At 43.1% G+C, this 24,353-nt stretch overlaps 1 protein-coding gene across 3 annotated transcripts in view; it reads left to right on the top strand.

Annotated features, from left to right (window-relative positions):
* MTUS2 (microtubule associated tumor suppressor candidate 2) overlaps positions 1-24,353 on the top strand; it is a 323,047-nt gene that overhangs the window by 291,268 nt on the left and 7,426 nt on the right. For all 3 annotated transcript variants that reach the window (XM_019530126.1, XM_019530125.1, XM_019530127.1), the window contains 5 exons: positions 7,543-7,648; positions 11,585-11,658; positions 14,422-14,520; positions 16,885-17,004; positions 20,541-20,638. In XM_019530126.1, the coding sequence (XP_019385671.1) occupies positions 7,543-7,648; positions 11,585-11,658; positions 14,422-14,520; positions 16,885-17,004; positions 20,541-20,638 (497 nt within the window). The remainder of the gene's footprint in view (positions 1-7,542; positions 7,649-11,584; positions 11,659-14,421; positions 14,521-16,884; positions 17,005-20,540; positions 20,639-24,353) is intronic.

The following is a 24,353-nucleotide window of genomic DNA, read 5'->3' as shown; positions in this document are numbered from 1 at the left end:
CCCTGTATAAAGACTGGGCCCAGTCCTGTCCTCTCCCCACCACTTACATCCAGCAAATGGTAGCTTATCCCTGTTTACTCAGATGATGCTACATACGGAGCAGCATACTACCTGGAAGAATTTTGCCCATTTTTATTTCAAATGATACAATTAAAAAAGAACAGTGAAGTGAATTGCCTGATGTCACATGCTCCAGCAGATGCGCTCCAGCAGAGTCTAGCATCACGTGCTTCAGCAGACTCTACTGTCACATGTATCAGCATCCCCACACTGAAAAGTGGTGGCAGAGCCTTTTAACTAAAGTTCGTTTGATGAGATTTAGTTCAGTGCCCATCCGCTGCGACTCAGGCACTTTTAATTAGCAACTATGCCTCCCGGAGCACATGTGAAAATACCCAATGTATTTACCTTCTGTGCCTAATATACTGTAAATCACTTAGAGACCCTGGGATGAGGACAGAAGTACAAAGTAGGAGGAAGCAGATTTTCTTTTCAGCATTTAGTTCCTTATGAAGGATCTAAAGAGGGCTGCCCTTGAGCTGGGCTGCTGGACCATGCTGTGACCTGACACTGAACTGGCACACAGAGAAAGAAAACAGTGAAAAATGCAAAACTGAGGCTAACACCCAAAGGGTTGCTCCACCAGACAGCTGTAGCACTCCACTGTAGTTGTACTATGAAAAAAGGAGATGCTGACAAAAGGTAGATATTTGCTTGGAAAAATCCACAGGGCCTGAAGTTGTATTATATGTTGTTTTTTTCCTTCACAGTTAAAGAACCAATAACCTCTGATGGCAGGTTCATTCTACTAAATGTCTTCATTAAGGATGTTAACTTTCTTTCTGTCTCCTGTAAAAGATTTTGATAGTGCATAGAGGTGTTAGAAATGCCTTCTCTGGGTTATAACCTTTCTGAATTGCTGCATCCTTTTGTTGTCGTGGTTAATTTCAAATCCTTCCAACAGTGACAGAAAGGTGTTCACGACTGGACTGTTTTACCCCATGCAGTTTAACTTCTTTTGGCTGAATGTGATTTTCCAATATGTGATAGGTGTTGGAAAAGTCTCTTTCAAAAGGTCTTTGTGTCTGAAGCTAGAGTGTTTCTTTATCTTCTTTTTTTCATCTGTTAAGATCTGTGCTAACCTATTTCTTTTCCACTTTTGTGTTGTGAAGCCTTTCAGCTTGTTAAGGTTGTCTGCCTTGCCATGTCTGCATACTGACAGGTATTAGTGATTCTTCAGTAATGTAGGGCAGGTTTTTATGGCTGGGGGATTTAAGGGTTTTGTCATATTTTTTCTTTAGATAGTTCTTTCACTGTTTCCAGTTATTTCCAGGGAGCTTGTTGGGCTGTTGAGATGGACGCTGCTTTGATTCTGCTCAGTTCGATCTATTTGGTTATAGGATAAGCTGACTTTGGTCAGAGAGGTTGCACTGGGATTTGACTGTTATCTTATCTACCTTCTCAGATCCCAGTTTGTTACAGGTCGGCAGTAGCATAACTAGGGGTGGGCAAGAGGGACTCCTGCCCTGGGTGTCAAGTTAGAAGGGGATCAGAATCACCCCTGAACCTACGGAGCCAGGCCCTGGCAGCAGTGCCATGCCGGGAACTCCAAAACCATTCCCTGCTGCTGCCGCTGCTGCTTTAAGAGCAACAGCCAGGACAGGTAGAGCATTCATGAAGACAGCAGCAGCTCAGCTGGGACTGTGTAGGAGTCCCATCATGGGTAAGGCTGCTGCCCCCTCAGCCCCACTCTTGAAACTTGGCATCCCCCACCCTCCACAGCTCTTGGAACTCAGGTCTCCCCATTCATGGAGCCATGCGCCACCCTCCTACCTCCACCCTCCCACAGGGTTTGCCCCAGGTGCCAACTCTGTTACACCACTGCAGGTCAGTTAGCAACACTAATGCCCATTCATGCAATGAAAGTCAGGCTGTGCCAAACACTCCTCTTTGCTCCAGGCCCTAATTCTCCAGGCTTTTTCCACCACCCTGAACACAAAAGACATTCAGAGTCTTTCACTCTGCTATTTTAAAAGCATGATTATCAGCCTATTTTCAGTTTAACTCTTCCAGTATCACAAATGGTTGCTTCTTTTTCCTTCCCCTACTTCTGCCAGTTCCAGTGGTCCTAGCTGGTCTAGCAGTTACTCTTTCTGAAGAAATTTCACTATTCAGGCATTCCCCTTTTTACATTCTGGGATCCTTTACAGGGTTCTTAGTGGAGCTTCCCCATTTTCCCCTTTCTCCTGCTTTTTTGCTGTACTGCATGCTCCCCCGGTATCCAGACACAGCAGTACTTTACACCAGTTGTTTATGATGTGATGCTGGAGTGTTGAAGAGGAAGCTTAGAGTTATGGAGAGGCTGCTCTCTGTCACTGTTCTTAGACTGGAAGGATGTCCAACTGGAAATCTGAGTATATGTACTGTTCCTTGGACCCTTTTTAGCTCCCTGTGTTGTGCCTGCTGTTAGGATAGCAGGATTAGTTTAAGAGCCAGGAGATCCCCAACAGCCCCTATGAAGTCATACGTTGCTGTCTTTATTCATCTTAAAGATCCATATGGTTTGGACCCTGAATCTCTATCCTTTTCTTCTCTCCCTCTATCTTTCTGCCAGAAGGGACAATTATCAGGGAAGCCTAGGGTATTATATTCATGGAGAGTTTTGCATGGATTGTTATAGAAAATTGCAGGCAAAAATATATTTTCATCAAAATATCTCATTTAATTGGAGCCAGAATTTTGCCAGTTAAATGAGAAACATTCACAACACATTCCACAAAACATTCAACAAGAAGGCTTCTGAGGCCCAGAGTTTTGTAGTCATGTCTCCAGTCAGCAAGAGGGAGGCCCACACTGAAAACATGGCTTTTATGATCTAAAAAGCAAAAGCATTCAGAAGGTTTTTATTCCATTCACAAATGGGACATAAATTTGGAAACCTCAAAAAGTGTCACAAAATGGAACTGGGGTTGCCCAAGCCACTCTGGACTTTATCTTCCTGTGGGGAGGACTCATTGGCCAGTACCTCTATCTGGGCAGAAAGAGGAGTGAATTTACCATCCCACAGCATATTTTCGTTTTCTCTGCCTAGTCTGGATATAAATGCTCGTGGCCCAGTCCTGTAGGGCACTGAGCTCCCTCAGTTTAATATCTTTTGTTACATTTTAGCAATGTGTGGTTTTTGCACTGGGTTCTTCTTCTCCAGAGATGAATTTCACCACATTCATAAGCTGCAATAGCAGAAAGAAAAAATCCTTTTAAAAATAGGCAACTGAATATATTTCTGTACCCACATGCCTACTCTGGAAATGAATCACATAGCACATTCTTTTGGTCTGTCTCATAACAAAGGAAATCACATTTACTTTCTTCTCTGCTTCATTATCCAGTAATCATTGTCTGTCATAAATACAAAATTACACTTGTTGGAGGCCTTGAGGTGTTTGAGAATAGGGATATTCTGGACTCTTTCTATGTAGTGGGTCAGAAAAATCCATCTCACCTCAAATAGATTCAGGTCACCAATGTTAACCACTGCAGAAAAGGGAATACTTAGCTTTTATTCCACCTAAGGCTCTCAATGTGCTCTGTAGAAATATAAATTACTCTCCAGAGTGTCAGTTCAGTATGTTTCTAAAACAGTAAGTTAGAGGATTTAAAAAATAAATCCAGTGTAGAGATGAATTGTAGGTTTCCAAAAGTTTCCCATCTTCTCCCTGGAGCTCACACTCATATACATTATTCTACAACTCACTGGCCTTCTCCAGTTTGAGCCTCTTCTCCATATTACTTCAATAAGCCTTACATCTGTCATGTGAGGTAAATCCATTTCATAAAAAGCAAAGCTAGATTAAAAGATGACAGAGCACCTGCTGTGAAAAGTTGCGAAGTGAAGGCCAAACTGGAAGAATAAGGGGAACCAGAGACAAAGTGAATATGGAAGGGGCCTCTCAAGTTATTGTGTTTTTCCTATTTTCCTCCACTTGCCCAAAACAATCTACAGAAACATCTGCTCTGGGCCCTCTCACACAGCAATCACAAAGCACCCTATAAAAAACTCTACAGCATACCAGTAATGACTCCTGCACTGTGGCCCTCAGGGCACATTATAGCACGCTGTCGAGAGAAGCACAGCTCACTTTCCCAACCGTCCAGTAAACCATGTTCTTGTCTGCCACATCTTATTGTTTGAGTTATAAGCTCTCAGTTCAGTTGAGGAGCCATTCTTACTGGTGCTTTCTCTCCCCACACCCCAGGGTGTTAGCACCCCTTTGGCCCAGCCTAACTAGGGCTGGCCTCCCTATAGTCTTTCATGTGTAAGACAGTCATATTGCTTCCCTTAAAGCCTATTCTAAATTACCTACCACATCCTTCACCAATGATAATTCCAAGCCCGGCCCATCTGCACGCCAGTCCCTTAGACCTGGCCCACCTGAAAGGCTTATCTGAGTCATTGGCTGGAATGATCTAGTTGGGGCTGGTCCTGCAGGGGGTTGAGCAGGGGGTTGGACTAGATGACCTCCTGAGGTTGCTTCCAGCCCTAATTTTCTATGATTCTGTGAATAACTTGCTCAAAAGACAGAAGACAAAGTTGACCACTTCTAGCTTTTAGAAACTTTATATTATCATAGTAGTAGTGTGTGGTTCATAAAGAAAACAATTAAGACATGAAAAATATTTAAGCAAGAGTGAAGTAAAAACCCTGGTAGTGCTTAGAAAGACACGCACACCAGCAGGATGTATCTCCAGGAAGGAGTTGGTCATTCACATGTCATTACCATCTTGATGAGACAACAAGTTCACTTCTCACTCAGACTTTATACGGTGGTTCAACAACAGAGTCCCACTTTTCATTATTAACAGGGCTTAACCATGGCAGTTTCTTTCACATTATTGTTAAGATGATTTTGTATTATTTCAAATTCCAAGCACATTTTTCAGTGTAAGTGCAATCCTTTTCTAATTTTATTGGAAATTTGGCACCTGTTCTGTGAGCAAAGATAGACATTTTGAATAGTTTAATAAAGTGAAGCAATATTGATTCTGAAAAACTGTGACTCTTCTTCTATAATTTAATATTAATTGTAAATAAAGCAGCTGTGCAAATGAAGTGCTTTCACAGTTAACAGCTATTTTACTATAAAAATAAGATTGTTTAATACTCCATATGACAGAATAATATGAGAGAACATGTAGGATTAGAAAACAAGATCATTATAATTCTCAAAGCCCAGAAGAGCAAATGACTTATGTAGTCCTTTATGTATGGTAATCACAAACTCTTCCAAAGGATATCAAAAGGCCCAGGAAACTGGAAATAAGATGCAGAGCTTTCCCCCATTATATCACTGGGTAATAAAAGCCAGACCTCATTCCAACTAATAGTTTCTCATCAGTCTGAATCACATGAGCTGATGGTCCTAGTCCATTTCCTCTAGAACAGTTGTCTACAACAACTGAAACCATCATTTCAATTGGTACCATGATAGACCAAGGTTTTAATGACTAGGGAGTTTAATAAAAAGAGGTGTTTGTCCAGCTTCAGGCTGCAACCATCTCCAGAGGTATGGTCTATGGTGTGTCAATGCCATAAATAAGCATAGACAACACTATTCCACTGGCATAGCTTACATTGGTTTCATTCACTGATAGCAATTAGTCTGGGATCTAGAGTGGATAGATGACCAGCTTCCTTGGTTTAGCCACATGCAGAAATTCCTAGTAAAGTACCTCATGACTAGTGGCAGGGGGACAGGTGCATACAGCTACCCTGAGATAAGCTATGGAGATTTAACAACTACAATGTAATTTAAACCTGTGTATTTTTATTGCTGATTTTTCCAGGGATAATTTACACTAATATCAAATGAGTAGGGCTATATGATGTCTGTCCATTTCTTATTTCGACAAACATAATGGCAGGTTGCTCTTTATGTTGCATAAATTCATCATATGTCCAGAGTTCAGGTCTTTCCAGAATCTTAATTTTCAAGGTTGTCAGTTTAACAGCTTTCAAGAACATTAAAGGCACTAAATTGTACAGGAGGAGAGAAAAAGGTACAAGTGACTCCTGAGTTCCATGTGCCGGGTAATTGCATGATTACTCCTGTCACAAGAAGCAATCTTATTGTGATATTTAATGTTTTCTGAGTGAGAAGATAACTGTTTGTTGTTGGAAATACATAGGTAAGGTTGCACAGCATTTGACTGGGAGATTTTTTATGAGTGCTATTTTGCACTAATTGTTTCAAAACATAGCTGTATCATATTCTAGATTATGCTTACCTCTAGTGCTAAGAAAAGATTTGACAATGAGGCAATATTCTCTTTGGTTTTGTGTATGTGTGTGTCATTTTTGCCAATATCATATACGAAACAAATAAATGTGAGATCCACCAGTGAACTAAAGAATAAGCTACAATTCAAACCATTTTTAATGTATCCATGTCCTTGCCTATTGAATGACTGAATTGGCCTAATACCACAAATGACCTGTTCTCTTTATATTCTCTCCCCTTGGTTTTATGGATATATCAGGAAAAAATGTACAATCTTGCTTTGTCTTATTGTCATGACTTATGCTGAAAGATGGGATTGAATAAATGATTCACTTTTCTGATACAGCAATAACAGGTGTGTTTTGTGAGCATAAGCCATTGAAAGGTTTCCTGTTAGGTATATCGTGCAGCTTTCTTTTTTCCATTTGCATACTTGTGTGTTCTGTTTGTGCAGTAGCTGTTCCTCCATAGGAACGCTTTCAGCAGTCAGTTTGAGAGCAGGGAGGGATGCTGACTGGAGTTACTGTCATTTCTCAATTACTCCAGCACTAATCTGAAACTGCTTGAGCATATACACTGACCAGCTGTGCCATAAACTGTTTCATTGACTTATTCGGATTAGGTTAATAAACATCTGAGCATTCTAGTTGGAAGTAGGAATGTGTAATGATTACTGTATAAAAAATTATTTCTCACTTAAAGTGACTGTTTGTAAATAATTATATATGCCTCTAGGTCATATATTTAGCCTTTCTATAAATAAATATTTAGAAATATGAATGATGCTTTGGCCTTTTCCTCTGAAGTTAATTCAAAGGATTAATAATAAAAATAATTATAGTAGAATATTCCAGGTCAGTAAACCTAGAACATCTTGAAAATGTGAATTTGTTTGATTGTAGGGAAGATTCTGGTTTATTAAAAACATATCAGTTAATGGAATGCTGTGATTTCTGACCATAATATAAACAGCCTTGTCATCTAAGATGTTTTCAACCTGTTCTTTTCTTCACATCATTATTATAACCATTAAGTTCCAGGAGCAGCAGAACAGGCAGTAGTGCCCACATGCCTTCATTCAGGGAATCACAGTACACTTTCTATAATGAATCATTGAAGTTGATAATGTTTAAGAATGCCAGCACTTTATGCATGTCATCTGAAATTTTCTAGCTCACTGAAGCTTTCTGATAGTTTCTTATATGAGTTTTCCGTAGCACTTATATTTTTGTATCCATAACATCATTTGTTGTCATTTGAACAGGTAGAAGATATTACAGCCACTCACGAAGCCTCAGTGTTAGAGGTGGAAAATAGCCATACCATTGCCATTGCAGTACTCCAGGATGAGCATGACAGCAAGGTTCAAGGTAACCCTATGGCATTTATATGAACAGAGCCACACCAGTCCTAGAGCTGGGCATTGCTGGGAGATGTCACAGGCCTGAAGCTTTTTCATGATGAGAAAATAGTAGTTGTCATATAACCCTGGGCCTCTAACTTTGGAGTGAATATACTACCGGTATAGTTGTACTTTGACAGGCTGATAAACAGGGAAAAAACAAAACCTATAAACTTTTATAAACAGTCTTTCCTGCTGAGGATGAGAGTAGAGAAGCACCTTAGAACATGCATGAACAATTAATTGCCAATTCTAGTCAAATTTGCAGCTGACTAAAACAGAAGGAAATCATATCTCTTATTTTCTGATTTTTTCCCTGAACCTATCTTGGAACACAGGAGACCCAGACAGCATGACCGCACTACAGTTCCCTCCCCCAAACTGCTCTCAGCTACTTCTCCCTCAAATGGGGAAGAAACAACAAAGAGAGATTTGGTGATACACTGGGCAGAGTTAACTTTACCCTAATAAGAGCTATTGAGGTAGGAACAAGCTACCTTGAACAGCTGCTGTCTAATCAGCCAATGACCCCATAGAGATGCATGACACGTGTACATGCATTGTCACCACAGAGTGGCTTTGGACAGACCCAAAGTCCTGCTTAGTTGCTGTTTCCCCTCCTTTCATTTTCTAAAAATAATTGCGTTCTTTTCTTCTATTATATATAAGAGGGACAGTGAGACTAAGTCAGTGACCCAAATGTTACTGTTCAACAGCAGGGGTTTTTCTACAGATTGATACACTACATAACAGACTGACGGGTATAGCACTTGCACAATGTTTTGATCCCTGAATAATGAAAGGACAGTTGCTTTTATGGCAGCGAGGGTTGGAGCATTAAAATATGCATGTCAGTATAGTGTGGAGCCAGACCTTGCAGGATGCCAAGTGCATTGTATATTTACTGAACCAGAAAGCAAGAGGCTGAGTATGCTTCTCCAGCCAGGTGCTTAGCGCATTCATCCAGGGGTTGGGAGGTGGAGACATGGATTCTGGTCCTTGATCCAAGGAATATTTAATTATTTTATATAAAACAGTACTATTTTTACAAGACAACCTGAGAAAGCCCCACCCCAGGTTATTTTATAGCTTTGTGGACACTATGAGGAGGTAAGACATGTGGATTCAAGTCCCCTCAGGTAGTGGAGGAATAGGAGAGTACTTAACCACTGAGATACTGGTTCAGATGGTAGGGGAGTCTTTCTTCCTGATTGTCAGAATGGGCTGACCTGCTTTAGGTGCCTCACTCACAAATGGGGTTCCTGGCTGTGAACTCTGAAAGGAGGTAGGCATGCCCCTCCCTTTTAAGTGGAAAGGCTTCAAATTACAACATCTCCTTATTTTCTCTTGTCCTGCTCAGTGTGTGTCTTCTGCAAATCCCATGTTTAGAACATAATGTACAGTACCCTCGTGTTGTGTGGTAGGTATACCTGAGCTAGCTCTAAACAAGCTAGCTTTGTACCAGAAGCAGCAGCCTGGCTCTGGTAACCCAGGCAGAGCTGGTTCAGGACTAACTCAGATGTCTCTGCGTGGCACTGGATTGTGCTTTTCACATGTATCTTTAGAAGCCCCGCTCTTCCCTATGCCTTGTACAGAGTACTTGAGTCTCTAAGTTAGAGTCAGCAATTCCAGTAGCTGGAAGGACAACTAAAAGTTATGCACTATAGTGCTGAACCTCAGTCTTGTTATTTTATTATTATTATTTATTTGTGTTATTATAGTGCCTAAAAGCCAAATTATTTAGCCCTGGTACTTTTGGGTTATCTGGGTCCACGTGCTTTCTCCTAATCAGGCAGAGAAAGGCTTGAAACTGGATATCCTCCATCCCAGGTAGATGCTCTAGCCTAGCTACTGGACAGAGATCATGTCTTCCTCACTGTGTTTTCTGTGAGGCCTGATCCAGTAGCTATTCTTGAAATACATCTGCCAGACAGGCAGAGGAATGCTTAGTTTGTTCCTTGGCACCCCAGGAGGTCAACACTATGCAGACCTGGATGATAGTGCTCATGTTTAGGAGCAAAAATATTGCTGTTCACTAGTGATGGAAACACATTTGTCTACAGCCACAAGCAGATGCTGGGTACAAGTTTTTAGGTGTTCGGCACTGCTAAAATGCTGAACATAAATACCTGGGGTGCATCTACATGTGCAATTAATAAGAAGCAATAAACTCCAGCGTATATCATGTCAGAATTTATTGCTCCCGGGTGCTCCATTTACACATGTCCCTGGAACTGCAGCACATTGAGCTGAATTGGAGCAACCCCTGCTGGCAGGGAGTGTGGGGGTCAGCCTGCCAGGCTGGGGCCTTTCTGACCCAGTTCAGTTTGCTGTGGAGGTGCTGGCTGGGGCATGAGGGTGCTCCAGTGCAGTCTTACAAGTACTAGCCTATGGTGGCGTTTATCAGTTTACTGCAACTTAATAGGGCCACATGTGTAGATGCAGAGACTTTACTGCAGAACTGATTAGGCAGCTCCGCAGTAAATGTCTCATGTAGACATGCCCCTGAAGTAGCAGTTTAATGCCTTTACCTCTTTGCAAATCTAGCCTGGAGACACTAGGGAGCCTAGACCACAATGAACGTGTATTTCCTCAGTGCCTAAGTCTCTTCTGAGCATGGGACTCAGCCATCTAGGTCAGTAGGTCTGGCAACACTGAGCAGAGCAGCCCTATATGCTTTTAAAATCTGGAACCTGAGTTCCTTTGGAAAATAGGCACTACAGAAGGTTTTTCCATTACAATCCTAAATTAAGTAAGATTGTTTACAACTGCACTGTATCTTTGAGAAACATAACTCTGAGCCATTTACTCAGTAGTTGCTGAATTATTAAGCATGTCTCCTTGCCTTAAAGGCAGAAAATGGTTTGATATTTTTTTAATTATTATTCCTTTTGAAAAAAAATATACCTGCCTGAGGATATTTTTAAGCATTCATTTATTTTGATTTTGCATGTTCCTAGCCAGGCATTTGCTGTCAGTACATTTGTGCAGCTTGCTCCTTGTACAGGTATGAAATGCCCTCTAGTGGATGAAAATAGTGTTGCAGCAATGGAATTGTAACCCACACCAAGTAAGTGTTAACTGAATTGGGCTAGTTACAAAGAGCTCCGTTTATTTATTGTTAGTATTATTTATTGTCTGCATTACTGTAATACTTAGGAACTCTAGTCAAGCACCAAGACTCCATTGTGCAAGGTTCAGTGTATACACAGAAAAAAACGTATGTTCCCTGCCCCAAAGAGTTTAAAATTTCATCCCTGTTTGATACCACTTGTTTCATTATTAAACTTTAATGCGCTTTAGTTACTAAACTTCTGGTTATTAAATCACAGTTTGCTAGGGGTTGACATTCTAATAATAAAAATTATCATTATAGGATATTAATATAGTACTTTGTATGTTTAAAGTAAGTGCAGCATGCTCATCCACTTAATATTCCTGTACAAAACTCCAAGTAGTTATTCTGATGCACATTTTTGCAGCAGGGGAATTGGAGACTAAGGCCAGATTGACAAAAGTACAGATTAATTTGAAAAGCCTTGATTGTTGGGAGGGACCTGAGTTTTAAAGACAAGGTCCTTGTTCAGAGATACTGAGTGTAATGCCAGGGGAGCTGTAGTTTCTCAGCACCTCTGAAATAAGGTCCATATTTGACACTCTAAATTGAGGCACCTAAAATCTGTGCATGCTTTTGGAAATGCTGGGAATTTGCTCAGAACTCCACAGTGAGTTATTGCTCCGCTCCTAGTCACTGTTCCTTCCCACTGTTCCTTCCGCTTGACTTGCTTTCCTAATAGAGTTAAGTTCTTGATATGGAAAATAAATGTCCTATAAGCACTCTGCCCTTAATTTATACAGTTTGTTGGACTCATTTGGCAATGTGATATTTATGCATTTTCCCTAGAACTGATGTCTGCCCATGAACTGGAAAAGAAAGAACTAGAAGAGAATTTTGAAAAACTGCGGCTATCACTCCAGGTTAATGCTTTCATTATTTCTAGACCCTAATTATGTCACAAAACTGTTTCCCCTGCTCATACAACAGTAACATGGAATTCTCTAAGTGCCTGGGTGCTGGGTACTACTGACCTTTAGCAGCAGTGTTTTATCAGTAATGCAACTCCCAGCACACTGATTGGTTTTGGGTGCCTAGCTTACATCATCCCCATGCAGTAATTTCTCAGTAACTCTAATACATGGATCCCTGAATGCTGACTGATGGATGGCCATTGTTACCCACTGAGGGATTTGCATAATCACTGTATGATTATTTCTCAATAACTCTTCTGCTTTAATTGACTCATGCTGCTCGTTCTAAGTTGTGTTGCCTACAAAATGCCTTTTTAGCTTCTTCCCCCAGCTGAAGTAGAAAAACTCTAAATGTACATGAAGGAAAAGCAGGAAAAAACCATTAGTAACAGTAAAATGCAGGTGGAGAAAGGTTTTAGCTTCTTCAGGCCTATCAAATTCCATTGCAGTAGAAGTAAGCACTCTCTAGCCTTTCCCTTCCCTCCTTAGCAAGTCAGCAGGGCTCTTTTCACAACAGCTCTTAAGCTTTTATCTATCAACTTCAGAAACAGTTTCCTCAACAACCATCTCCTTTTGGGTCCATAACGTAACTTTGTCACTTTTATTGCATGTCTCTATTTACCTTATACATTTTGTCTTCATAAAACCAGCTAAACTTATGAATTTGAAATTAAATACAGCTCTTCCCATTTTCTAGACTGAGGTGGAAATCCACTGAATGGGGTCCTCTGTAATGTCTGATAAATTTCTAGGTCTTATATAAACAAGTAAAAGTACCATTTTAAATGGCATCAACTCTGCTTGCTTTACTGTTCAGAAATTACTTCTGCTTTTTCAGAAAAGAAGTAAATAAACAGCATGTGCTGCTCCACACAGTGATTGCAGCACCATTGTTTATGCAATGATGGAATTGAAAGTCATGTCAGCGGTTCTGTTATTCAGTGCAATAAACTGAATTATGACAGTTATGGCTGAGAATTTACACACATAAAAGAGAGGAAATCCAAAATATTGGTCTCCACAGCAACTGTAGCTTTTGCTGGTGTTGTATAAAGGATACTAATATTCTTGCCATAAACAGCTACTGTAAGCAATCACAAAGGGCACTTTGCGCCTCAAAGTATGTGTTCCTGTATTTTGCTTACTTAGAAAAAAAGTCTCCCTTGCTGTCCTACAACAGAACCCACAGAATACCAGCTGGACCTTTGTGCTCATGTTAAGCTACAGCTATTATTAAACAACCCACTTACATCAGTGCTGAAAGTCAGATTCATTGAGTTTAGCATTTAAATTCCCTTATTCTATGAAAAGTAACTGAAGAAACTAACTGCAGCATTAGGATGAATGGTACTCGCGTGTTTCAGTATCAGACATTCACCAGGGTGAGTACATTGATTATCCCTCAGGCTCCATCACTAAGAGGTAGTTAGCCATGTTCATCTGAAGTCAGCTTCTCCATTGCTGGAAAATGAGTTATTTTGTACCCTGCTATTCTGCTTCAGCACTACAGAACCAATGACATTAAGAAAGTGAGCTGTACCCTATACTATTCATGCATTATCATCAAAACAGATACCTACGTTCTGACTGCAGAATCTCCCTTACCAATGATGAGGCAAACAGGACACAATTGTGATTTTAGCTGCTCAGTTAAATGGTGTCATATGATAAGGGGAGAAGGGACAAATATTTTTTTTTACCTGGAAGCTCTAAACTTCTGCCCCATCCCTGTGTAGAAGTAGATGGTACAGTCAGCCCAGGTCCTGCTAACAGTGATAGGCAATGGTTGTGCAGCCACTTCAAATCAAAACATTTCCCCCTTACTCTCTTTAGAAGCTTTGTACAAAGCCCATTTCCTAGAGCTTTAGTGTTGCAGTTGTAGAGTGCTGTGAACTGTCTTCATTCATCTCAGGAGAATTATTGCTGAGGCAGAGGGATGACAATTTGAAGTCAACACCGTGAACACTTTTGCCACTTAGCTGTTTTAGCTACCCTAGAGCTTAGGACAGTTGCAGAGACTGAATACTATTTCCTCCCTATTATGCAACTGAGAAGCAGTAACCTACTAGGAGCAGATCTGTGATTTTAAAAAGAGGGAGGAAGGGCACTGAGTCCACTGGCATAGGTGGTGTTACTGACAGCAGAGACCAGTGACTGAGACCAGAGTTCTCAGCAACGGTGAACTCTCTGCACTACATAGTCAGAGGGGTGCAGCCATACCATTGTACCCCCAAGGATTGCCCCCGCCTTTAACAAATAACCACTTTCACAAGTATCATGTAAAGACATGCTCTTCAAAGTAGGCATATTTGGTCTCAGCCAGCCATAAAAGCTGGGATGGTTTAGCAGGACAGAATTTAAGAAGCTACAGTCAGTGTCCACCTTAAGCTAAAGATGCGGCTAGTGAGAGGATCCCTAGCTAAAATGCTGATTCTCTTAGTTTAGGTTATTAAAGTCTTCACTGAGTGTTTGAGTGAATTAATCTGAAAACATCCCCAGGCAGCAACATCTTAGGCCTTGTGGTCATTTCCCTGTGTGCTTTGGCAGTGGAAATTGATTTGTATGCAAGGTTCAAAAATTTTTTCCAGCTGCCACTGTCGCAGACCACCCCCCACCCCCCCCCGCGAGGAGTCAAAGTGTAATTTGAACCCTGTTTGTATGAAAGTATCATTGCAGACCAATAGGTTTGTTTTCACTTGTCATTAACTCCAGGACCAGGTGGACACCCTGACATTCCAGAACCAATCTCTACGGGACAAAGCAAAGCGATTTGAAGAGGCATTAAAGAAAAATACTGAAGAGCAATTAGAGGTAGCTAACTTCTGAAATGTAGCTCAGAAAACCAGCAGGACAGGCACCTGATTTGTACTGATTAGTAATTAGCAAAGGAAGTCTGAGCTCAGGTGCTCCTAGAGATTGGAGTGACCCAGACAGCGTCTGGAACCCTGAGCTGAAGCGTAGATCTTGATACAAAGACCTCTGTCTTCTCTCTCTCACTCTTGCTCAGCATTATTCAGTAATAAGCTCTTAATTTCTGGGTCTGCTGCATTTTTTCTTTTCCTCACTTGTATCCAGTCTCCTGAAGCTGTTCTTTCTCTCTCTCTCTCTCTCTCTCTCCTTCTCAAACTCCAGTTTTTTTCTCTTCCCTCCTGTAGTGTTTCTTTTCTTCCATCACTCCTTTCAATGTAATATCTCACCCTCCTGTGTTCTTCTGTCCTTTCTGTTCTCTGAACTTTCATGTAATGGCCTGACAAGCAAGAGAATAGGGGTGGGCAAAATATAGCCTGTGGGCTGGATGTGGCCCACCAGGCGCTTTCATCCAGCCCACAGGCACCCACCAACAAACTGTACACTTCTCAGCCCTTCCACCCATGAGGATGGGAGCAAGGCACCGAGGTATACACTCCCCACCCCAATATACCCTATTGCACCTTGCTCCCACCCTCATGGGCAGAAGGGCCTGGCCCAGCCAGCAGCAACTTCCAGGCAGGGCTGCTGCTGTTGCTGTTGCAGCCACCAGGGACCTGCTTGGCTTCCCTGGAATCCCACTCACTCCAGGCACCAGGTAGGGAAGCAGTGGGGGCAGGGAGAGCTGCAGCTTGGTGGGGCAGGGAGCATGGGGCTGGGGCTGGCAGCAGCATGGAGCCTGCACCCAGGGGCTGGCAGGAGCATGGAGCTCAGTGGGTGGGGTATGCGTGTGAGGGAGGGTGGAGGAGGGTGTGGGGACCCCCATGCACTTCCATAGATGGCATACAGCTCCTGCTGCCAGGAGCAGAAGTAGGCAGAGGTGCTCGGGGTGCTTGTGCCCCGTGTAGGCATTGGTGCCTGGTAGCACGTGGCTCTGGCCAGCACTGCACTTGGGGGTGAGGAGTGCAGCCTGCCCCTATCCAGCCCTGTGCTGGAACTGGTTTCTTTCCCCGACCCATGCTGTGTAGGTCCCAGGACTCTGCTGAAAGATTAGGGGAGCCCTACCCCCTACTTCCCCATGGAGTCCTGGGACCTGTGCAGCATGGAGTGGGGAAAGCAGCCAGCTCCAGCACGGGGCTTCCCCCAGTGCCACGCAAGTGCAGGAGCTGCATGCACACCACGCCACGTGGAGCCCTCATGATAGAGGCAGAAAGGGCAGGCTGCAGTCCTCACCCCCACACTCAGCACTGGTTGGAGCCACGTGCTGCCAGGCACCGGTGCCAGTGCTGGGGCAGTGGGGGCTGCATGCCATGTGGGGGAGTGTGAAAGGGGGTCCCCACACCCCCCACCCTCCCTTACACCCCACAAACCTCACATACCCACACCTTGACCCCACAACATACCCTATGCCCCCAAACACAGCCACACCCCCTCACAAACCCCACATACACACCCCTCCCACACTCTAGCATCCATACACCCTTACACCCCACCATACATGTACCCCCATACCCTACCATACACACACACATATCCCCACACCTCACCATACACACACACCCCACACCCCACCATACACGTACCCACACCTCCCACACACAATATGCAAAAGTAAGATTTTTTTCTAATTATTATGCAAGCCCCTTTATATACACACACAAACATAAACCATGACAAGTATTTTTTGTAATAAAATTAAAATATGTTATAGTAGGTGTTTGACTTTTAGAGTGTGATTTATTTTTCTCCTGGTCCTTCCTTCCCAAAAGGAGTACTTCCAGTGGGAAGGGGAGGGACTTCTGGTGGCAAAGGTCAGGAGTTAGAGGGCAGGACTTCTGGTCCCAGTATGGTGACTAGGGGAGGAGCTACCCATAAGGCACCCATAGCTCACCAAAAATTGTGAAGCAGTCCTCCAGCTGAAATAATTTCCCACCCCTGCTCTAGCAGCATTATAGGAAATGTTTGTTTTGCCAGTATTTCATTGGAGATGCAGCAGAGAGAGACCACTTCTCTAAAGAGGATGATCTGGATCAGGCCTGTTATTAGTAGGCTCTACAGACCCTGGGTTTAATAAAGATCATTATCTAGCCTTGTCTCTTATGTAGAACTGGACAGAATTTTTAAATAAATGTTAATACCGCCACTGGGGAAAAATTTTTCAGAGAAAACCCTAATCATGTGAGAATCTAAGTCCCATTGATCTTCCTGAGACTGAATGCATGATTACGAAGGGCAGACTTAAATTCACTGTTGTCTTTTCCTTCCTAGGTTGCACTAGCTCCATATCAGCACTTAGAGGAAGACATGAATAGCCTGAAACAAGTTTTGGAAATGAAGAACCAGCTAATACATCAACAAGAAAAGAGGATCATGGAGCTAGAAAGGCTGGTCAGTTTTCTTTTTCTCCCTTGGGGGAGATAGGTAGATCAGAGCTAAATTAAAATGGGGGCAAGAGAAAAAGAGACTGTGAATAGAAAAACATAACGGAGGGGTCATGGAGGCCCAAACAGTGTCTCCACTTACTGTAATGTGTCTGGTTTTCTCAGAAAAGGAAGAGGGGAGTTTTTTTAATCCCGGTTCCTCAGCAGCCTACCATATCCCCCAGTCCCTTCCCACAACTCCCCATTCTCATGTCTCCAGATTTCAAAGTGAAAAACTCTTTGCCTGTAGAGGAGGTTGGAAACAGGTGGTAGGGGAGAAGGCAGTGAGGAGGCAGAGCACTATGATACCAGCATGCCTCTGACTTCATTTTGTCACTGTTACCTACCCAAAACCCAAGAGTAAGGGTAACTCACAGAGCAGGAGCAATGCAGGTAGAAGGAAGAGGATAAATCTGCATCACATTGCTTGTTAATTCAGTGGTCCATGTTAAGGCAAAACCATTAGCAAGGTTCAACAAGACATCTCATGACAGAATAATGCTGATAAAACTGACTTAGAGCACCCTATTGCAGAGATAACACAGCTTCATATTCCCACTCTGTTTTCTCTCCATCTGTTTCTTGGTGTCCCCAGGTAAAAACTCTTTACCTAATCACAAATTACTTTTCCACTGTAAAATAGGTTAATTTTGGGAGGCTTAACTTGAAACCACTGTAGGTTTATAATGTGGTAACTGGAAGTCTCATGATGGGGCAGTGGGGGTTGCTGCTTCATCACAGCACTCAACAAGATGCATTTCCATCTTGGGGAAATTTGAGACTCCATCTGAACAGCTGCCTGTGTAGCATAAAATACATCACAGCTGAGACTTAACTTTTCACAGTGCCCTTTCTAGCATGCTGCTTCCTGAAGTTAAGCCACGATTACAGAAACATGCACTGATAGGCTATATTCAAGAATATTTCTCTGGCATAGGTGGTTCTTAGTCAGTATAATTTTGCTTCTGTTGTAGCAGAATGTCACCTAGTGAAGTTTGAGAACTCCCTTCTGTTGACTTTCCTGAGTGGACCATAGGGCTAGAAGGGGCCTTCTAAGTTCAGTCCCCTGTGTTTGCAGGCAACCACTGACCCCCAAATTCCTAAAAATCATCCACTCCAGACCTTCATTTGCTAAAATCTGTGGGCTTCATCAGATTGCCTTGAAACAAGGTGTGCCTTGAAACAAGGTGTGCCTCATCAAGTTTAGGATTCCAAATAAGGAACAAAATATGAAGTCATTTGAGCCTGGAGTCCTGAAATATGCTCGCTTCCCTGAAAAAACAACTCCCCGTAGTGTTGACCGATTCTGCCCTGGATGGATAAACTGTGGTTCTAATGGTGTCTAAAACCATCTCAGCTACTCCATGTTTACCCAGATAGAGCATGAGCCTAATGGGCTGTATGTATGGACTGAGTAGTCAAAAGCCTGCGCAAGTTGGCTGGCTTGTGGGTGTGTGTACAGCATTAGACATGCCTTATGCCCTGCTAGCTAGCATCAGTTCAAATCTGACTCTAGGCTCAAATCTCAAAAAAACATTGTCATACTGCTTTCATCTTCCTCTTTAAAGGTTTTATTTTATTTACAGATAGTGTTACCTGAATACAGCAGAGGGGAGAGGGCTTTCAGCCAAGGGCCAGGTTTGCACTGATGCTGGCCAGCGGGGCAGTAGAGAGATATGGGTGGCGGGATGGTTGAGAAATATTACAAGCAGCAAGGACTGTCAGCCCTACATTCTCCCCTTCCAGCCATGTGCTCTGATCTGAAGTGGCTCTGCTCCTCTTGAGACCTGTGTGTCTATCTTCTTTCTCCACTCCCTCTTTTGTGAGACAGGATGTATGAATTTGAAAATAAACCAGGAAATACAAAGTCAATGTGCACCTTATGTCCATCTGGGGAGGAGCTGGCTGAAATGAGGAAGGTGTTTGGTCCAGAGCAGGGTGGGCCCTGGGCATTCGAAGAGCTTATCTGCATGGTTAGTGTAGTAGGTAGGGGCTCAAGGCCTGGGGTCCTTTGGAGCTTGGGTTGCATGCCAGAATTACATAGCACCCATTAGCTTTGCTGACTCACAGTAGCATCTCAGCATGCAAACCAACATGATCAAGGCAGCTGTGTGAATCATCACTGACCCTCCAAGTAACATTTCAATTTATGCTTAAAAAAACCTAGGAAACTCAGTTACTACAGATCTGATTAGGGTAGAGTTAAGACTGCTCGCAGTATCTTGTTCCCTTCCAAGATGTCAGTAAAATTAACATTTCTGAAAACCAAGAAATGAAGAGTTTGAATATTTAGATGCAAATTCAGAAAGGCAAAGCGCACAGAGGTCAGGTACATGCCCCACAGCCTGTGATCCTCCCTCTGAGTAGGCTAGTCACTCCCAGCGTGCACACTCATACTCTGCTTTGGAAACCTTCAGCAGCCATGCAGACACTACAGCAGCCATGGGGCCCTGCTACATGTTCAAATTAAAGCTGAATGGAAGCCAGCTATACATTTTCAAACACTAATTTTATATCTGGTTGGCTCTTTTTTAACTGGCTAGTCATTTTTCTGTGATTATGACTTTGCACGTGTGACTGGTCTAAATTTATTGTGCGATTAGCCAGTTAATAGTGTGATAATTACTTTGCACTTGTGGTCTGTCTTACTTTGCATGTGTGGCCAATCTAAACTTACTGACCAGTTAATTGTGTAATATATGTAACATGTAGCAGAGGCCTTGATCTAGCTTTGCCCACTACATTGGATACTGTCGTCACCCCTTTTGAAATTTCTTCCCACATCTCAAAATGCTTTCACTACGCATCATTAAATCTACATACTGTGCTAAATGCCAACAGTCCCCATGGCAAGGATCACCAGTCCCTGTTACATACCAAGCAGGGAGCACAGCCTGGGCTCCTGTAGGAAATTAGCAGTAGCTATTGCCAGCGCTGGGAAGAAACAAAAGCAGCATTGTATAAGCAGTATAACAACTCTTTAGTTCCCCATTACTCAACATTTGAGTTCTGCTGAACTGGATCTTCTGGAAGGCTTTGACGTACCCACCAGCATGTTCCTGGTTCAGCCCTGTGTTACCAAGGCCATTGTACGAGGTGTACAGGAGAGCTCTACAACTCCACTCTTTTGGAGGGTGATCCCATCCACAGGGGAGAGAGGTTCTGCAAGAGAGACGTGGAGGAGTTGGGAGGGGGGCAGTTAAGAGAAGGTTGAGCATTACCACTCTGCTAAGTCAGAACATGGGGCCTATGGCACCGCAGCCTTGCTTCAATGTTGTGCTAGTGTGACTGCATGAATTTCTCTGGAGTGATGCTGCTAAACTAGGCCTATAGCATCGACACCCTAAAACCAGAACTGCTGCCAGTGATTTGTGCACCTCTAATGAGAACTGTCCACTAGTTCTCTAAGGAAAATAGTGACTCTTCCCTTGAATCAAAACCCATATCACCCTGCACCAAGTGCTACTACCAGGTGAACGTAACAAGCCAACTATCTCATTGCAGGCTGAGATAAACCTAATACTGGAGGAGAAAATTCAGGTGCTACAACAACAGAATGAAGACTTCAGAGTCAGGATTGATCAGAATACTGTTGTAACAAGGTTTGTACATATATTTGCAAATCCCCTGAGTTTCACAGGAAACAGGAAACATTACAACATTACAAACTAAGCATATTGTCTCCCTTGAAATATTAATTTCCCTCTGCTTGTTTTATTAATGGTTTTTCTTCTGTTAGTGAATGTCTGTTTCAGCTTAAAAAAGGGCTGATTGCATAACCCTGTTAAATAATGGTCATGCTCTTGACCACAGTATTGAGACCAAAAATCCTGATTGACCCTGAGACCAGCACTATTGCCATACTATTTGTTGGAAGTTGATGGGCTCTGGTACTTATTTGAACAATAAGTCCTTAGCATTTGTGGTAGCATCTTTGTAGCTGAGATTGGCTTAATCATTGGGAAAGTGGTGAGGGGAGGGTGGGATTTTTTTTTATAACCGTGTAGTATCTAGGAGCCCTAGTCATGGCCCAGCAACCCCGTCCACTCTACAAACACAGAACATAAGGTGGTCCCTGCCTCAGTGACATTTCACTCTAAATGTAAGACAGGAAGCAGTGGATGGAAAATGGGGAAAGAGAAGAAATGATACAGCATGATGGACAGTGATCACAGTGCACCAGCTATCTAATGACTGCCAGATTTTCAGAGCAAGTATTAGTACATCTGATTCGCCTCCTGGGTGTCAGCAGCATACAGGGCAGCAACAGCAGCAGCCAGACTGAAGGTACCAGTGACAGTAGCCAGGCCAGCAGCACAGCACCTGTTATTTTTGCACTGCCCTCCCTCCTGCAACCAGCAACTGGTGCTGGTGCTCTGGTTGCTCTTCCTAGTGGTCTTCAGTATCTCAGGTTAATGTGCAACATCAGTTAGATCCAGTATTGGAAGGAAGGAAGCCATTAGGCTAAAAATGTGATGGCTGAACTATCCTGTTGGTTTTAACTTTAGAAAACCCCTGATGTTTACAGAATCATAGGGCTACAACTAGAAGGGACCTCAAGGGTCACCTAATCCAGTCCCCTGCATGGATGCAAGATACACTGTTCCGCAACCATTCCCGGCAAATGCCTGTCCAGCCTCTTCTTGTACAACCTTTCCCAGGTAGTTGTGGCTTTTATTTTAAACAGTTCTGGCACTCCTAAAAATGTACACACACCATACTGGCATTCAGTTCTGAAACATGCCCATACAGTCACTGGATTCCCTGCTGGGACATGGGTGCTGTGCTTTTTTTCTCCTAAATAAATATCTCAGTTAGGGGAGCCTTGTCTCCAATAATTTGCCTCGAAGAGGTTAATGCCTGATGCTTTTGGGGTAGGTAAAAAAAAAACTTGCCAGAGTGCACCATTTGAGCGAAAGGTGAAATGCCCTCAGCCAGCTTGTCAGGCTGTGCAGTACACAGGAGAAGACTCCATATAATTTTCTTCTAGCTAGTGTACTAGCTGCAGGGACTCTTCTTCACAGAAAGACCAAATCCTTTAAAATAATGTAGGAAGCTGTTTGCTTCGTTCAGCAAGGGGACCCAAACAAGACAACCTGACATTTTGTTTTCTGAGACATATAAACCACAACATCATGTGTCTTAGCCTTGCACTAGGCCACCTTGTAATGAGAAAAGCCATCAGATACACAAGGGAAGAATAGCAAACCCTCAGCTTTGCAGGGTGAATTAGCAATGGACAGTGGAAGGCTCCTTTAATGAGGGATTAAAGAACATAAACTGAGCAGCACCCGAGTGCTGAATAGCAACATATATTGAACAGCAACCTCTGTTCCTTCACCACCACAGGGATTGGAAGCAATCCTTGCTGCTGGCCCTCAGCAGAAGGCTGATCCTCTGTGACGCTGGGACATGAAGCAACTAGCAAATACCTCTGGGTGGAGGCTCTTGGCCTAACCCATGCTAAAGAACTTTAAGGGTGTAGGTTCCTGGGCCAGCCAGACAGGGTGCCTGGGAATCTTATTATTGTACTTTGCAAGATCTTTTATTACATATGCCTTTGAACTGCGGGCCTTGCAGCAGGTGTTGTATACTCAGAGGCTCTGTGCCACAGTCACAGGTGGTTGAACCAAAGGTATAGCCCCGCTTCTTCATTACTTCCTTGGAGTGTCCAACTCCAGTGTGTTGGCAGTTGAGACATCACCACCTTTGCAATGGTTTGTCAGTCCCTGGTGGTAAAGACTCAGCTGCTGGAATAGCCATTTTTTTTGCTGGCAGGTATTTTTTTCAGCCTCTTATTCCATATTTGCCTGGGAAAGGCTATGACAGAACATGAGAATCGAGGTACACTGGAGAGTGTTAAAATAGGTGACTGGATGGGTCAGGGGTGACAGGGAGGAGATATTAGGGCATTCTGCCTCATCACAGCTACCTCAGTGCACTGGTGGTGCTTGCATCTCTCTGGCTCTCTTCCTGCAGCACACTGCAGTTTTCTGAAGGTTTGGTTTTAGTTTACTAACAACCCTAAGTTTGTCATAGGGTATTAGGATTGTTTTATGGCTGCAGTGTGAGGGAAGGGCTGGAGCAGAGGGATGTTCTTATGGTCTAAACGTCTGTTCCCTGGCTGCCTGTGACTGCAGGGAACTGGATTCAGGGGCCTGGAAGGGACCCACAAATTCATGTTCCTTTCACCCAGGTACCAGCAACAAACCTCCTGAAGCCTTGCAACGATTCATGAGCCTGTGGGTAAAATGTACCACAGCAGATTGGTAGGCCCCCAAAGTAGAAGAAAACCTTTGTAGTTAGGTCACTGGAGTCGGACGCAGATCCGTAACCAGTTCGTAGCCTGGCTGGGGTAAGTGATGTAATCTCCCTGGGCCTCAGAATCTCACCTTTGAAATAAATAGATACGATATAATTCTTCCTTACCTCTGTGCTTTGTCACATCTGATTAGATTGTAGGATCTTCCCAGCAGGAACTGTACTTTAATAACATAAAGGAATTCCCATCTCCATTAGGATCTCTAAATCGTACCATAATAACAACAGATCTATTTTACAAAGCACCCATGGCCAGTCCTGCCAGAAAAGAGCTTATTGGAGCATGTGCCTGTGTGGACAGTATGTGGATCTTTCATATGCAATCACTTTGTGTTTGCTTGTATCCCATCATATGACAAAGCAGAGCTGACATAACATGGCCAAGCATGTGGAAGGGTTGCTGGAGTGTGCAGTAGCCCATAGGCCAATGTGAAGGCTGTGTTCTCTCTAGGAGAAAAAAATCAATCTTCATTCTCCAATACACCATGAGGTTGTTTCTCCTTGTATCTAGCAATATCATATGAGATGATGCAACATAAATAAAGATATCCTGGTCCCAGAATGCATGAGATCAAAACAAGCCACATAGCACTTTGTGGCTCCTTTCCTTCTCTACATGCCACAGCAGGTTGCCTCATGAAGGCATGCCTGTATTGCAAAATCTATTCATGGGTTCTTGACTAAAAAGCCTGTTCAGATGTCTTGCTAAATTAGCTGTACGCTGTGTGTATGCCTCAGAGCCTGCCACCCCCAGCAAATTGCAGTATTATTAATGTCACAGCAAAAAGTCTATTCCCTGACAGCCTAGCGAGTACACAGTAACATGGCATCTCATCCTGTGCATCTTGTAAACCTTATTAAATGTTGAAGAGGCTAGTGTGTTCTGTGGGCCTGATTCTTCTGCTTCTGCATGGGTACATCTGATTTTACAAGCAGTAGGTCAGACATAAGAGGGAACTGAATGAAGATCAGCTCCTTGAACTTTGTGCTGCACCA

The sequence above is a fragment of the Crocodylus porosus genome, unplaced genomic scaffold, assembly GCF_001723895.1.
Source record: "Crocodylus porosus isolate Cpor-Errol unplaced genomic scaffold, CroPor_comp1, whole genome shotgun sequence".
NCBI lineage: Eukaryota > Metazoa > Chordata > Crocodylia > Crocodylidae > Crocodylus > Crocodylus porosus.
The sequence above is the reverse complement of the archived record's forward strand: the minus strand, read 5'-3'. Positions and strand labels throughout refer to the sequence as shown.